We start from the raw sequence: 16,156 nt of genomic DNA, 5'->3' as shown, positions 1-16,156 counted from the left end.
TCAACAGAGAACAGCCACTCAAGTATTGCCACAAGCAGACTTCTGCTCAAGAATTAATTTGCTATCTCAGGGTGGATGCTCCTCATGCTTCATGGCCCGTCTGACAAAACGGAGTATTCATGCATACCTTCCTTTCCAAAATGTTGGAGTGCATGCTGAATAAAGACTTGTGAACAGAAAACAACAGGCAAACAGAATTTCTTTCTCCAGTACCCTCCTTTGGTTGTCTGGTAACTGTGGAAGCCAGTGACCAGGCAAACCTGGTCCTTACCTCTTGTCACAGTCTAGGCAGTGGGTGGGGGCAATGGTAATGCAACCATACTTCATATTTCCCTCCAAGCAACTATCATGTAGTAGCAAAAAGCCTACTCCTATAGACAGATAATAAAGTAACTCAATTACCATAAGGCAGCACATTAAAGCCCCGTGAAAAACAAGTGTCTCTCATATCGTCTAACAGAGCAATGGTTGAATGCAATCTCAGGTGGTAACTACAATCAGAGGTGTCAATGGGCAAAGGCTGGGGCTTGCAGTCTTGAAGCAAAATAATGGATGACATCTGAGGGTGCTGAGTCCTGTACAGGACCACAAACATGATGGAAAGCATGGGCTAGTCTGCAGAGAACATTTTAAAGGGGTAACCTTGTTGCAGAAAAATTGCATCAGGCAGAATAATTGTGTTTAGTCCCCACTCCACTTCGGGGCAGACTGTGGTGTTGTCTCTCTGCACCACTACAGCCAAATGACTGCTGTTCTCTTGATGTCAGCATAAAAAAAGGAGTTTTCCTGTGTACTGCAAGAAGTTGTGTGCTTTTGCCTGGGATCGACCTAATAGGGAAAGTGAGAAGTGACAGCAGCTGGTGTTGCCAGTACACTTCATTGAAGATGGTCTTTTGGTAGCACTGTTGGTTTTGTATGGCTTTCTGCATCTGAGATGAGGAGGGGTGCAGAGGAAGCCAGCTGCTCCTCTAGCCCTGCTGGGTGACCACTGGTAGAAATGAGGAACTATCAAGGGCCATTGCACATTTCTTGTGTGCGGTACAGTAGTGGAAAAAGCAAACTCACTGAGTTGCTGCCAGCAGCCTGCCTGAGAGCTATGGATGAGGTGGCCTGCAAGCCCACAGAACCATGAATAAATTGATAGGACACTACAAGAATGTTACTTGCACCAACAATGTGACTTTGAACCACGCGTAAATGGCAACTTTTCATTACAGGAAGCTGAATAATCTGATAAGATTATAGCTGCCAGTTATCAGTCCTCTGTGAGGACAGGAATTTAGATAAAGCAAATCTGAATCACAAAACTTGTGACTGTACCAAAATCTGTGCCACTGCAAGAAGTGGACCCAGTGTTTCTGAAAAAGATCCAGGCTTCCCATATAGGAGTCAGCAAGCAATTAAATAGCCAGCAAGAAATAATCAAAGCAGGAAGAGTTTTGGGTCTGGGGACAAGCTAAAAGAATTTTGCATGCCTCTTCCTTGAACTTGAGGAAAACCTCCTCTTTGGAGAGGTACAGCAAAGTGACTCTCATTTGAGAAGAAAACAGAGAAGATCCTGATATCGCTTGGCAGAGGAGTGGCAGGGGGATGGGAAAAGAGGAACCTGCATCTCTTTTGATCATCAGCAATTTCGGGTGGTTTCTGAAAGGAGCCTTGTCTGAGGCATCACTGGGAGGACTGACAGAGGTCTGACTGCAGAGGAACTGGCTAAATAATCCTCACTTGCTACACACAAGACCCCGGGGCAACATTCTCTGTTAAGCTTTGCCAGTGGATAGTACTGTGTAAGCACTTCTGTGCTGCTGTCTGTGATATTTTGTGTACGTGTGATGAGATACAAATTTAGAAATCAGCGTTGTTTTCCCACCTACATCTTACTGGGGTTTTTTGCCTCCCAAATCCATTTTATGGCTCTTAAACAGCAAGTGTAGCAGAAGTGAATAAGCTGAGTTAGGGCTGTAGGGAGTCTGCCTCTATTATTAGACCAACTGATACAGCTGGAGCAAACAAATAATCTTTAAGGCATCTGATTTATCTTTGGATCTGAACTGCAGCCTGTTTTTAGTTTTTTCCAACTGAAATTAGGAGTATAATAAAAGATATTTCTCCTCCTTAAAAGACTTCCCTCCTTTATACTCCTAGACCGCAGTGGTTATAGCCACCCAAATACTGCCACGAAGAGATCAGTCAGAGTTTAGGACCCAGAGCCCTCTTTAAGGCTTATGGGATGTGACAGCTGACTGAAAATCAATGAAGTGTGATTTACCAAGCATCATAATGAGGGCAAAATAAGGCTAGAAAGGTGCTGCCTTGCCTTGCAGACTCAATTGTCTGCCTTGATTTTTCACTAGATTGTTTTAGCCCCCTACAAAGATGAGACCGATTTGCTTATGAAAACAGAAGATCAGATTTAAAGGAAAAGCCACGGTGGTGCCCATGCTTTGCCTAGTGCTCTTTGCTTTGTGTCTGAGCCACTCAGGTAGGTGTGATTTCTTCTTCTTCTTCCAAGCTGAGCTGCAGGTGTTCAAGATTTTTCTGCTGGCTGGTTAGCTGCCGCTTTCTGGGATACGGTGAATGCTGGCTTCCCTTGGTCCTCCTCTAAACACTGTGTGAGTAGCAGAAGAGGGTTATATCAGTTGCTGCCTTTGTATTGCAACCACGGTTTAATAACTGATGTTGGGGTGGTTGCTGGCTAGAAATTAACAAAAAATCCTAAGCTCAACTTTTCACTGCTAAAGGGAATTAAGGGAGAATTTCCATCGCCAAGAGGAAAACTGAAATGGTTCAGGTGAACTGATGAAGGGCTTAGTGTCTTGTCTGTACTTCTTGGGGTGCTTTGCATGTTTGTTTAGCAGACTTTCTGCCTCAGAAGTCCTGTTCTGCACCCATGGGGAGCTGCTACTTGCACGGATCACAGAGAGAAGCAAGAAACCTGGGGGAGAGGGGAGATGGCAGACTGTGCTTGGGTAATTGAACGTTTGTAAACGTGCCAGGGAGCTCCCCAGTTTTTGCCTCTCAGTGCACCCTATGGTAAATTCAGGGATGTATCTGTCCTGTGGTTGCTTCTCTGTTTTTTTCAAAGGCAGTGCCACTTTGTTCAATGTTTTCTCCATGGATTTATCTAGTTTAATCATAAGATGAGGCTTGGTCAAAGGAACTGTTAGGCTATTTTCTCACATGATATTTCTTATTTCTCATTAATAGCTTCTGCTTTTAAAATGTCTTTGTGCAAGTACTGAGGCTTATAAAGGCAGCAATCTTCTTCCTTCTGACTTTCTTCTTTGTGAGACTCCTCAAGTCTTTTTCTCTCTTTTGTGTGGCTTCCTCAGCAGTTGAGATTCAACATATCCAGCCCCACACCCAGCTTTACCACCTGTCTTCTATACCCACTTGGATCATTAGGGACCTGAACTTTACGTGAGATGCGGGCTGTGAAGTGGCACCATTTTCTTTTGCGAGGGATTGTGCACACCCACAGACACAGAGTGTGTGAGGCTGCATATATGTGTGTAGGATTTCAAACTAAAACAAAAACAGAGCAAGGTATTCTGGCATTAAGATAGGGCTGGTTTTGGTCCCGCATGTTTTGAGGTTACGGATTTTTCTATTCAATGGGTTTTCTGTTAAATCTGTTTTTTACAACCATGCACCCCTGTGAATCTCCTAAAGGGAAAGCAAAATGTCTAGGAGATGGAGTCTCTGCAAAGGCTCTTATATGTCAGGGGGTTGGACCTCTGAGGTTGTGGGCAGTGAGGGGGGAGAAATGTGTTCTTTCTCTTTCTTTGGTTGCAGATGCAATACCTGTTTCAGAGTTTATAGCTCCTCAAAGAGGAACAGTATCTTGCTGTGGCTGAAAGTGGGAAATTACAGTGTTGCTGGGACCTTGTGCTGTCCTGAGAGGATCCAGACAGCATTAAAAAATGATTTTGTCCCATGAAAATCTCTGAGAGCAGGTTTTTGCTTTGGGCAGTCCTTCAGCTGTGTTGCTTGTTGTCAGGTCTAGCCCTGCCCACAGCCTCAGACACACCCTGACAAAGTGCGCAGCCTGTTGTGCCCAGGAGATGGGCAGCAGCTGCTGGGGAAGAGGACATGGGCAGAGACAGGGGTCTGTGGTCACATCCTTTCCTCCGTGTAGGGGCAGAGCACTACCCTCTGCTTCCAGTTTTCTCTCCGGAGGAGCTGCTGGGCTTGAATGCCCTTTCTCCCCATGTGGAACTCTCCGTGTGCTGGGGGCTGCCTTAGCTCTGTTCGTTGATGCACCGGGTATGTGAGCACATTGACTGTGCCCTCCAGGGCTCTCCCACCATCAGGTCCTGGCACCATCCCTGGGCCATGACCCTCTGCCTGCAGACTCCTCTTGCATCTAATGCTTGGCAGTCCAGGCGCAGGTGTTCTGCTCACCCTGGGGCTGGCAGAGCACAAGCTGGGCCCTGGACAGTGTCCTGTGAGGTCCCCTTTGACTGCTGACACTGCTATGTGGCTGTGATCCTTACTGTATGGAGTCAATTCTTTTTCCTCCTTGGTGGCTTTGAAGAGAGGTAAAATCCTTCTCACCCTTGGGTGCTGTGTGTGTGCACAAGGGAAGACATGGAGGTTGTATCAGAACCTCAACATCACACGGAGTGGGGCCAAAGTTTGCAAAAGGGTGGAGGGTCTGAACTGCCCTTCCCCCTTCATGGTAGCAAGGGGAAGGAGGAGCATTGTGTCAGCGACTGTGGGAGTCACAAGTCTTGCAGGTACAGACCATGATGGCTCTGTGCTTGCCTGGCAGATCTAGCCCTGACTGCATCATCCAGCTCCTGCTGCTGCCAGGTGGGCTCTTTTTGCTTTGGCAAAAGGCCGTAGAAAACATGAACCTAGTACAAAGTCGTCACTGCTCTGACTTGATGATTTTTTTTTGTATGTGAGTTGGGCTTGGGCTATCTTGCCTTTCCTTTCCCTTGCCCTGGTTCTGCTGAGAGTCTGTGCATCTGAATTCCTGCAGACCTGGCCAGAGGTGAGTTTTCCTCACATCATTGCTCTGCCTCACTTCAGGTCATGGCATTTTCCATGTATGCTTTATGGCAATATCTCCACTCTGTGTTGCTCTCTTCCAGATGTGAATGCCTTCAGTTCAGTTGCTGAAAATGAGGATGCACTCCTCAAGCACTTATTTGAAGGCTATCAGAAATGGGTCCGCCCTGTGGAAAACTCCAATGACACCATCAAAGTCCTTTTTGGGTTAAAGATATCACAGCTTGTGGATGTGGTAAGTGTTGTGTTAGGCTCAGTAAAACACCCCTTCTTTTATAGACAGTTGTGCCTACACCTGGGAGGGCTGGTAATGTAATCAGCTTTTGCTTCCTGCCACAAGAAATGCACGGTGATGGTTGGGCAACAGAACACTGAGTGTGAAATGGTGCTGGTGATATGACCTTCTGCCTCCCTCCACCCTCAGCAAGGACTCTCGGACTCATTTATTTTGAAGGAAACCAGAAGGCTCTTTTTTCCCTGATGTTCTCAGGGAATGAGACCTCATTTCCACAAGGTTTTAATCAAACAACCCGTGCCAGACAGTCCTTGACATCTATGTTGCAGTTTAATGACAAGACAGCTACAGGAGAGGACTGAGGAAGGGTAAGAGCTGGTCGGACATTATTCCCTCTAAGCAAGCTTGTATTGAGGCCAAAGGTAGTTAAAGTTTTAAGCCAGCTCAGATAAAACTCTAGAGGCAAAATAGATAATCCTGTGTTTCTGCCCATGTGGAAATTTTTCCTTCCCTTTCCACTGCAATGCACAGTGGAATTTGCACAATGCCCAGAGGTACCCACGCAACAGTGTGCTCCTTACATCCCCCAGCCTCTGGTAATGTCTCCTTGTGCTGTGGAAGGCACACTCTAATTGTATGCTTTATTTACATATTTAGGACAGTGTTTCAGCTTGTGTCTTCCCAAACTCACTCCAGGTGGAGCAGTGCAGGGAGATGAGCCATCCTCTGAGCCCATAGCCTTGTGTGACCTGAGACCACTTGCTGGCTGAGCCCTGCTGCATCCTGGCTCTTTCGCATATGATTCCTTTGATCTCCTGTGAAATGCCAGACCTCAGTTTTCCAGCCTCAGGGACTCCCAGTGATAGCAGGGACAGCATGTAGAAAGTCAGTCCTTTTCCCTCAATGGTGACTGAAGAGCCCAAGCCCATGGGGAAGCAGGACCATAGGAATCTCCTCATATTGGCACAGGGTGGGACTCAGCAGGCATAGGCTCTGTTTCTAATGGCTGCTTTGGTATTGCAATCCTCTCTACCTTGTGTCACCCTAGGATGAGAAGAATCAGCTGATGACAACCAACGTGTGGCTGAAACAGGTAAATTAGACCACATCTGACCTCACTTTTCCCCATGTGGAGCTTCTGAGCTGAGTAGCCATCCCAGTCTGCTGTCCACTGTGCCATCCATCCCATTTTGTGATGCTGAGTGGCCAGCACCAAGATACCTAACCTGAAGTCTTTACTTCACTCTTCTCATTTCATTAAATGTATAAAGAGACAGAAAGGCAGGCAGGTAGGCCTTTAGGACACAGGGCACCCTCTTCTCCTGACCTTCACCCCAGCTGTATTTCAGGGAAGCGACACACCTGGTACTGCGCTTGGCTATCTCTGGGATGTTGTATGTGCCCTGAGGGACTATCCTGTCTCAGAGGTCACACAAGTACTGTCTTCCTTGCCTGAGCTAAGAGTGGTGCCTCAGATAGATTTCTTCATTCCTCAGCATATGTAAAGAGAAAAAAAAGGCCACACCACAGACCTTTTCCCATTAAAAGCTGTAGCAAATGAATCAGATCTCTCTATCATAATTGCTTCTGGAACTGATGGTGATTTATACAAATGCGGGAAAGGTGCAAGTTGAACTGTTAGGTCTCCTTTCTTCTTCTTCACTCCTGAAGAATACTGTTTTTGGTTTAGGTTACATTGCACCAGTTTATTGACCTTGTGACAATTATTTTAAGTCTCTCAGCCTTGTGAGTATCTGTAAAGATGTCAGCTAATCCCAGGCAGAGGACATAAAAAACAAACCGTACTTGAAATCATGCCAGGGAGAAAGGTTCCTGGGGACCACTGGGCTGGTGGACAAGAAATGTGAGCCAATTTTTGTCTCAGTCTGGGTCCTGTAGTGCTCCAGTGGGAGATTCTGGCTGGAGCAAGACCCCTAAAACCCATATGGATATTGTGTGTAAAGATGGTCTCTCCCTTGAAGAGGGAAAAGCTCAGACTTCCCCTCACTGTGGGGAAGACAGGAATTTCCCCTTCTGCTGGAGAAATTTCTCTCTGATCCAAATACAGCTGCTGGGAGCCTGCCCTGAAATATCTGCAGTATTACATTTTCCCCATCTTCAGCTGCAATTGTAGAGCCCCTTTTGTGCACAAGGCCACATCTTGGCTTCCTTACTTCAAGTATCCACTTGGGCAGACAGCAGAGCCCTTCTGTAAAGGTCACCTCTCTGCCCTCATCTGTCCTCTCCCATTCCCACCCACTCTCCTTGCAGGCTATAGCACCCAGCTTCACCTGCAGGTCCAAGCCCTGTGCACTGTAGACAGACTGATTTCTCTGGAAGCCTTGGTAATCCTCAGATTTTAGCCACGGCAGCTCCTCAGGGAAACTCAGGACTGTGATTACCCAGAGCTGGGCTCCCAGGTGTTGTGACCATTTCTAATACTGCTTCTCCATCTGATGGGCTGAGAACATTAAGGCCCGAGGTAATGCAAAGGGAGCAGAAAATGAGGCACAGGCTCTGATTTTCACACATATAAGTGCTCTCAGGAGCTCAGGCTGAGCACTGAATACCTGTGGCCTGACCCAGGTGTCCTGCTGTGGGAGCTGTGCATTCATGTAGGCCCAGCTCCCTCAGCTTTTCCTTGTAAGAGATGCTCCAGTCCCCTCATCATCTTTGCTACCCTCTGCTGGACCTGCTCCAGGAACTCTGTGGCTCCTTTGTACTGAGGAGCCCAGACCTGGACACAGCACTCCAGATGTGCCTCACCAGGGCTGAGTAGAGGGTCAGGATCACCTCCCTCAGCCTCCTGGCAATGCTCTTCCTATTGCACCCCAGGATCCCATTGGCCTTCTTGGCCCCCAGGACACTGCTGGCTCACGGACAGCATGTTGTCCACCAGGACCCCCAGGTCCTTCTCCCCAGAGCTGCTTTCCAGCAGGTTACCCCCAGCCTGTGCTGGTGCCTGGGATTGTTCCTCCCCAGGTTCAGGACCCTGCACTTGCCTTTGTTGAATTTCAGAAGTTTCTTCTCTTCCCATTCCTCCAGCCTGTCCAGTCCTTCTGAAGGGCTGCCCAGCCCTCTGGGATATTGGCCACTCCTCTGAAGTTTGTGTCATCAGTAAACTTGGTGAGAAGGCATCTGCCCTTCATCCATGTCACTGATAAATAAGTTAAACTACACTGGGCCCAGTATGGAACCTTGTGAGACACCACCAGTGACGGGCCTCCAAGCAGACTCTGTCCACTGATTACAACTCTCTGGGATCTGCCATTCCGCCAGTTCTCAGTCCACCTCACTGTCCACTCGTCCAGTCCAAATGTCCTGAATTTGCCTATGAGGACCTTGTGAGAGAGACGGTGTCGAAAGCCTTGCTGTAGGCAAGGTAGACAATACCCACTGCTCTCCCCTCGTCCATCCAGGGAGTTGTTTCATCATGGAAGGCAATCAGGTTGGTCAAGCATGATTTACTTTTAGTGAATCCATGCTGATTGCTCCTGATGACTTTCATAATTTCTCTGCAAGAGTCTTACTTTTCTTGGATAAGCAAAGCTTAAACACAAGCATTTTCTTTTTTTTTTTTTCAAACATTCTGATGCCCACGATGGTGGTCCCTGATAAACAAGCAGGCTGACACACAAGGTTCAGAGGAGCCTTTAGTGGTTGCTGAGAAAGTGTCTGGATTCAGGCAAGCTACGGGGTCTACCAGCACCGGTCGAGAATCTGGGTCCAGATTTTTCTTCCACTAGTGGTGGGTTAAACTCTTCAATGACAGCACAGAAATGGGAATTTGGCACAACTGGACATAGCAATTGCAACATCAGGAGCAGCTTGGAAAAAAGGGAGAAGAGAGGAAAGAGCCTTATGCATCTGCTGCTACAGTGTGTGTCGGCATAGCCCACAGGGAGATTCCTGTTTTAAACTGCTCATCTTCAAAATCTGCACACAACCTATATTCTGCTCTAGTAGGAAGGCATAACCATTTGCCTTGCAGACACAAAAGAGCACTTTAGCTGGGAGAGAAATCAATGCAGGGCAGGGGGAAAGTGAGGAATACTGCAGATGGAACAAATAACCCAGGCCAAGGGGCTGCTCCAATTCAACTCCAGAGGGATGATTCTATTCCAGGTGGCTCACAGGGTATTTGCTGCTCTTGTGTTAGTGGCAGCTACAAGCTGACTGTGTTGGTTGCTGCTCAGCCCTGCCTATTCCCTTACATGATGTGTGTTTCCAGCCCCGTTGTACCTATTGCAGGAAGTGTCCAGGACATATGTGAGACTGTGACCACTTCGCCTAGGCTGCTGGAGACAAGTTAGATACAGAGAAATGCTAACACTAAAAGTGGTGTTCTCTGTCCCTGATGCTGAGGTTATGAGCAGCAATGGCCCCTCTTCTCTTTCCACACATGAACAATAACAAATGTCTGTAGGTATAGCTGTGAAAAGCATGTGGAATCAAAGAAATAAGAGGGGAACAACATGGAGAATTAATAGAGAACATTGCTTTTTTGGTTCATCCTTAAGTCATGGAGGAAATTGCCCAGTGAAGGCTGAGACTTCCACATCCCTGGAGATCTCTTAGTGCTGCAGCTTAATGGAAACTGGTTCATCTTCCACTTCTTGGTATTGACCACAGCCTACAGCTCTTGTATCATGTTGCTGCTATTTCTGTGGACAAACGAAAATCCTCATCAATAATGAACAAGGATCAGAGAGCTGGTTTTCCGTTGCTTTTCTGTGGAAATCTCCAGGTTGCTGGAGCCACTTTGTTATGATCTCCCTATCTGGAAAACCAAAAAAGGAGACAAAAGTTATTCTAGACTTCAGCATGATGAAAATGGACAGGACTCTCCCTGCTTTTCTAACAAAATGCTTTACAATAGCATCATATTATTTTTCCTGAAATAGTCTGCAGGTCTTTCTGATGAAAGAGCAATTTATTTTTTGCAAGGACAGTGTGCAGGTATGAGGTGTTATATTCCATCCACTGAAAAAAGCCAGGTCTCTACTGAAAAGTGAATTAAGGCCACCTCTCCTCATTTGAGTACTAGTACCCACACCACCTGGCTCTTCCATGGGGTTGGTGCCAGCCAAAACCAGGTTGGGCTGGTTCTCAGAGGGAAGGAAAGCTGCTGCACTAAAGGGAAGTGGCTCCTTCCTTCTAGCCTACTCTCAGGTGGGCTGTGCAGGGTGGTGAGTGAAGTGAGAGTCAAGTGCTCTCCAGGAGTGCTGGCCTTGAGGTTGCCAGCCTAGGGATGGGTTCTTGGGTCTCACCTGTATCTGGAGGAGCAGTGCTTGTGGGGATTAACATCTCCCAGGCCGTGCCTGTCTGGCATCCTCTCTACGGCTGAACAGCCTCACACCAGGCTCTACCCACTGCGCTGTGCATGCAGTTTTTCTGAGGCACAGGCAGGGGTGAGGAAAGAGGCTGCTGCATATGAGTGGGCAGAGGACTCTGCTGTTTCGTTGTAGGAATGGATCGACCACAAGCTCTCCTGGAATCCAGATGAATATGGTGGGATCACTGCTATCCGGGTCCCCTCTGAGTCTCTGTGGCTTCCCGACATTGTTTTGTTTGAAAAGTGAGTAGTGTGGCTCCTTGCTCTGGGCTTAGGCCAGAGCTTGGGCAAGGCATGTCAGCTACCATGAGGCTTGTGTGTGCTGTCAGAGGGCTGCTTCTTTAGGCAGTGTGAATGTTGTGCACTGTGTGCTCCAGGTGAGGGACAGAAAGCAGAGCTGAGAGGGGGTAGGACTGGGGCAAACATAGTCCTGAACTCGGTACTGTTTCTTCCTGTCCAACTCCCAGTGCTGACGGACGTTTTGAGGGATCCCTGATGACCAAAGCCATAGTGAAGTACAATGGAGTGGTGACCTGGACACCACCGGCCAGTTATAAGAGCTCCTGCACAATGGATGTGACCTTCTTCCCCTTCGACAGGCAGAACTGCTCCATGAAGTTTGGGTCATGGACATATGATGGCAATATGGTGGACTTGATTTTAGTGGATGAAAATGTAGACAGAAAAGACTTCTTTGATAATGGGGAGTGGGAGATCTTAAACGCCAAAGGTATGAAAGGCAACAGGAAAGATGGGCTGTACTCTTACCCATTTGTCACTTACTCCTTTGTGTTGAGACGCCTTCCATTGTTTTACACTCTTTTCTTAATAATCCCTTGCCTGGGATTGTCTTTTCTAACTGTCCTGGTGTTTTACCTGCCTTCAGATGAAGGAGAAAAGCTTTCACTGTCAACATCAGTTCTAGTGTCCCTCACTGTTTTCCTTTTAGTGATTGAGGAAATAATCCCTTCTTCTTCCAAAGTCATCCCTCTGATTGGTGAGTATCTGCTCTTCATCATGATTTTTGTGACCCTCTCTATCATCGTGACTGTGTTTGTTATCAATGTCCACCACCGATCCTCAGCAACTTACCACCCCATGGCTCCTTGGGTTAAAAGGCTCTTTCTCCAGAAGTTGCCTCGTCTGCTCTGCATGAAGGGCCATGTAGATCGCTACTCGTTCTCAGAGACTGAAGAAAAGGAAACCACCTCGAAATCAAAGTTTCTGGGGAAGCAGAAATACAAGCAAGCAAAAGATGGAGAAAAAGTTGTTATTGCCTTTCTGGAAAAGGCAGCTGACTCCATTCGGTACATTTCCAGGCACGTTAAAAAGGAGCATTTCATCAGACAGGTAGGTGGAAGGAGGGCAAGGAGGGAATCACACTTTCCTTGACAGCGATGGCCTAAGCTCTTTTCTTTTCTGCATGCTTTCCTCTTTGCCTCATCTTCCTGCTCTCCTCTGAGACATATTCTTCCTCAGATCTTGATAAATAATATGTTTCCTGAGACAACACATAGCTTTAAGGAGAAGTGTATTGTGCTGTGGGAGTCCCTGCTCTTCACAGAGGCAAGAGACTCCAGCAGCCTCTCCTGGAGGAATCCCTGGTTTGGGATTATTTTAATAACCTTGTTGTGTAAATTTGGGGTACACTTGAATGTGGAAGCCTCTAAACTCTCATATGCTCTGAAAATGTAACTTTCACACTTACAGGCAGGCTCTATGACATTTGCCAGGTGTCAGTCCTGGCCTCCCAGCACATACTCTGCACTGTGTAGCTGCTCTGTTTTGAGTGGAGGTCTTCTAGAATTTCACTAACACCAGTTCAGATTAGCTCCCAACTGCTATCCTTCACCTCTTAGTGATCCTCCTGGCTTTTAAAATGGCAAATTACTGTGTGCAAACAACGCATCTCATGCAAGGGTAGGCAGCAGAGCAATGCATCTGGCAGCATTTGGAAAGAGAAAAACTTCTGTTAGCACCCTCCTAGCAAGAGCTAGGGCTTTGTTCAAACTGTGCTGAGAGGACTATAGCACAAAGAAGAGCAGTAAATCAAACATGTAGTATGTGTATACTGTCCATGACTGAAACCTGTTTGAAGCTGAAATAACTGTAATAAAAAGGTCCCTTGAATCGCCTTAATAAACACACTTTTGTGTGTAGTTGTAGTAGTTGTGCTAATACTCAAAATTCAAAATTCCCCTCCTGAGTGTACCCAGTCTGAGTCAACAAGTCACTTAAGCAAACACGAGTAAATCGAAGCCCTTGTACTGTGTCCAAGTGCTGTGCCAGAGCCTCATCCTGGCACTTGGAGGGAAACGCAGGTCTGTAAAAAGAAATCCAGTTCACTATAAAGCCACCTTCAAAGCTAAGTCTGTAAACTTTCCTATATGCACTTAACTAAAAGCTTTTGCACAGGCTGAAGGAGTTGTATCACCATGTGCATAGAACTATGGAACTGTTTTGGAGCCTTGAGCAATTTGCAGCTATGAGTGCTGAAAAGGTGATCCCTGTTAGTTTTAGGCTACCGCATACTACAGACTTCTAATTTTAAAACCAGATTTGGGGGGCTGAAATATATGTAGCAGTATCAACAAAGTACCAGGCTTGTTACTGTTTATGTTTATCCTCCCTCTTTCCTTTCCAGGTTGTACAAGACTGGAAATTTGTAGCTCAAGTCCTGGATCGGATCTTCTTGTGGTTATTTCTGGTGGTGTCAGTGACGGGTTCAGTTCTCATCTTTACCCCTGCATTACGGATGTGGTTGAATAACACTCTGTAGAAAATGCTCCTACAGTAACATAAAACAAGCACAGTACCAAGGGATGGTGGTGCCTTCGAGCTTGGTGTCTGCTGTGCAAGAGGGGAAGCAGCAGCAAGAAAGAAGGAAGGTGATGGTAACAGTGGGCATTGATTAGTGCTTTCAATCTTCATATAACTCTACCAGTAACAGATTCTGCTGAAATCAGAGAAGAGCTTGGTGTACAGCCAAGTCCTAAAGTAAACTGGAGCTGTGCAATGGGGTTATAATTATTTTCTTGTTAGCTTGGTTGTATTACTATAAAAGTCAAGATTATTAGTTAAAATTGGAAATAGAGGCTCTTGCACAATGATTATACTTAGAAGGCAGATCTGCCAGTTAAAATGCTACATTATAAAAAAAGTTACAGCAGGAACACAAATCTCTACTCAGTTTATCTGTGTTTCCAAGTGAAAACCACTAAGTCTCTGCAGGTTGCTTTATGCATGTGTCAGAACTGGCAATTGCATGGCATATGCATCAGAAAAAGTATAAATTCTTCTTGGATGGGATGCTCAAAACCTTGACTCTCTAGCCTAACCTTGCTGCAGGATGAGCTCGACAGCGGCAGAACTTAACACTGCCCACCTGCTACCAGCCTTTATGGCATGCACACTTGATCTCTCACCTCAGCCATCAGGAAATTACGAGGTATTGCCCACCTTTCAGTATTATTTGTAATTTTGCTTGCTGCTCTGTAATGTACCAGAAGGCTGACGAAGTGAGGATTTTTCCCCTTGCTCCACATTTAGAAACTATTATTCCTTCACCTGCTTGCTCACAAGTGGAAGATCACTTAAGCATACTGCACAGAGGAAGGTGGCTACGCTACTCCATAAGGCAACAGTGATATTCCTGAAGTGTTCAGCTGGAGGGAAGCTGCAAACATAGCTTTTGGCAGATGAAACTTGTGGTTGCTGCAGGAGTGGGGTTTTTCTTGAGAGCTATGGGGTGGGCTGGTCACCAGGAAGATATATTTTTGGATGTTGGCTTGTCCATATTACCCAGGCAATTCAGAATTTCATTCCTTTGATTCCTTTACTTTGGGATCTTTTTGCATGATTAGAAACAGCTCTTAAAAGTGTTAAGTAAGTGAGATGTGACTGAAAACATCCAGGTGAAACTCCTGAACACAGGAATGAAGCTCTCACCACTTTTGCTGGAACAGTGTTTTCCAACATTGTGTGTTTTAGAAAATCCCATTCAGAACTTGCAAATGTTTTCAAGGTTAAGTAGGAGTTTGGAGATCCAATTTTTGACAATCTAAATATGTGTTAAAGTTTTAGCTAGCCTTGAAACTGTCTCCCTAGGGATGGAGGTTAGAAAGTGTTAAAAATACATAGAGGTGTTCTTGTGCTTGGATTATGCATGCACACCAGACCTCCATGACTTAATGCAATCCCATCTTGTTGTGTCAATGCAGAAACTTCTGTTCACTTGTGCAATTATTATTAATAAAGATGTATTTAGTAAATGATTCCTGAGGTGTCCATACACTGGGCTATGTTGTTGATTTGTTGCCAACAAAGCTAGATTGTAGCTCATTTTAAAAGTTTTGCCTCTGTTTGAATAGATTATATTCAAACAGAGGGATTGGCAGTCCTCATTACTTTTTAGCTCTGTATGTGAGTTTGAGCAAGCATTCAGATCTGGTTATTATATTGTAGGAGTGTCAGAGACTGAAATATTATATTTTATGACTTAAGCATTTTCTTAAAGGACTTTTAAAACTGTATTACAAAAGCTGAAGAGAAGACTCCCACACCCTGAATGGGGTGCTGAGGCCTGACACTGCTCGATGATGAAGATAAGATAAAGTAACAACTCAGGGCTGGGGACATTCACTGAGCATGGGCTTAACACCTCCAAGATGAGGACCACAGCCCCAGGGCTATCAGCTGCCAGGCTCGAACAGACCCTCACACCAAGGGGTGGAGGGAGGAGAGGCTTTGGGTATCTTGGAAAAGCCTCTGGTCAGAGGTGCAGTGACTGCCCGTCCTCCACTGTGCAGAGGAGCCCAGCCGAGGGCTCCTCACCAGGGTGGGAAGCTTATCCACAGCAGGAGGGGGTGACATGGCCCATCACAGGGGCCCCCCCCAAGGGGTCCCCAGACCCTGCACCAGAGCACCAGAGATGATGCAACAGACTCTCAGTGTTGCAAGGGACAGTGTCAAGCTGGCCCCTGCAAGAGAGGCACACCTGGCCCAAAGCGTGTATTAATCCACGGGATTCTGTACTCTCTGGGCGTGTGGCAGCGTGTGGCGGCCTGGTACAGTGTGTGGTGGTGTGGCCACGGCGGCGACAGGGGACCCTCACCACCAGCAGACCAGATGGAGGGGAGCAACGAGACATCGTTGGGACCCTTGGAGGGGTAATCTGCTTCCACCTAACCCCTGTCACCTCTCCCTGTTCCCCCACCCCCCATGCACACTTCTTTCTTTCTTTCTTTCTTTTCTCTTCGCTTCTCTTTGCCTCTTTTACTATTAAATAAAATACATCAATTTTTTGGCAACAACATCTAACCTTGTTTGGTTTTAATCTCATTTCTGGGAAAATTTTGAACCTTCTAAGTTCTTTTTGGTTTATGCACAGAGACTTAGCTTGCTTTGCTTTTCTGGGTCTAAACCAGATCGTAACAAGGGGCAAATCCATTTAGCTTAGCACATACAGAGAGATGTCTTTGCATATGATACTGGCATAAAACTCATTCACATTGACCATTCTATCAGTTGCTCTTCTCTTCTCGCATAAAGTGCATTTGTTCCACTAGACA

The 16,156-nt window shown here is 46.3% G+C and overlaps 1 protein-coding gene across 4 annotated transcripts; it reads left to right on the top strand.

Moving 5' to 3' along the window:
- Positions 1-1,932: 1,932 nt before the first annotated feature.
- On the top strand, positions 1,933-14,860 carry CHRNB3 (cholinergic receptor nicotinic beta 3 subunit). 4 transcript variants are annotated; one of them, XM_048292320.1, is made up of 7 exons: positions 1,939-2,482; positions 5,100-5,251; positions 6,300-6,344; positions 10,720-10,829; positions 11,054-11,583; positions 11,671-11,936; positions 13,231-14,860. In XM_048292320.1, the coding sequence occupies exons 1-7, from the start codon at positions 2,440-2,442 to the stop codon at positions 13,363-13,365; spliced, it is 1,281 nt and encodes a 426-aa protein (XP_048148277.1). In that variant the 5' UTR covers positions 1,939-2,439; the 3' UTR covers positions 13,366-14,860. The 4 variants fall into 4 exon arrangements, with proteins under 4 accessions (XP_048148279.1, XP_048148277.1, XP_048148276.1 ...); XM_048292322.1 differs by lacking the exon at positions 13,231-14,860 and having other exon boundaries at positions 1,933-2,482; positions 11,718-11,865; XM_048292319.1 differs by having other exon boundaries at positions 1,940-2,482; positions 11,054-11,936.
- The last annotated feature ends 1,296 nt before the right edge of the window (positions 14,861-16,156 follow it).

This window comes from Corvus hawaiiensis, chromosome Z (assembly GCF_020740725.1).
Source record: "Corvus hawaiiensis isolate bCorHaw1 chromosome Z, bCorHaw1.pri.cur, whole genome shotgun sequence".
NCBI classification, from domain to species: Eukaryota; Metazoa; Chordata; class Aves; order Passeriformes; family Corvidae; genus Corvus; species Corvus hawaiiensis.
This window is presented reverse-complemented; position numbering and strand designations above follow the sequence as displayed.

What these genes read in the sequence shown, in the direction of transcription:
- CHRNB3 (XM_048292319.1), top strand. Translation starts at nt 2,440, where the DNA reads ATGCTTTGCCTAGTGCTCTTTGCTTTGTGTCTGAGCCACTCAG. An exon ending in TTTGTGTCTGAGCCACTCAG is followed by an intron (nt 2,483 to 5,099) that starts GTAGGTGTGATT and finishes GCTCTCTTCCAG; the next exon opens with ATGTGAATGCCTTCAGTTCA. An exon ending in AGGAGCATTTCATCAGACAG is followed by an intron (nt 11,937 to 13,230) that starts GTAGGTGGAAGG and finishes TTTCCTTTCCAG; the next exon opens with GTTGTACAAGACTGGAAATT.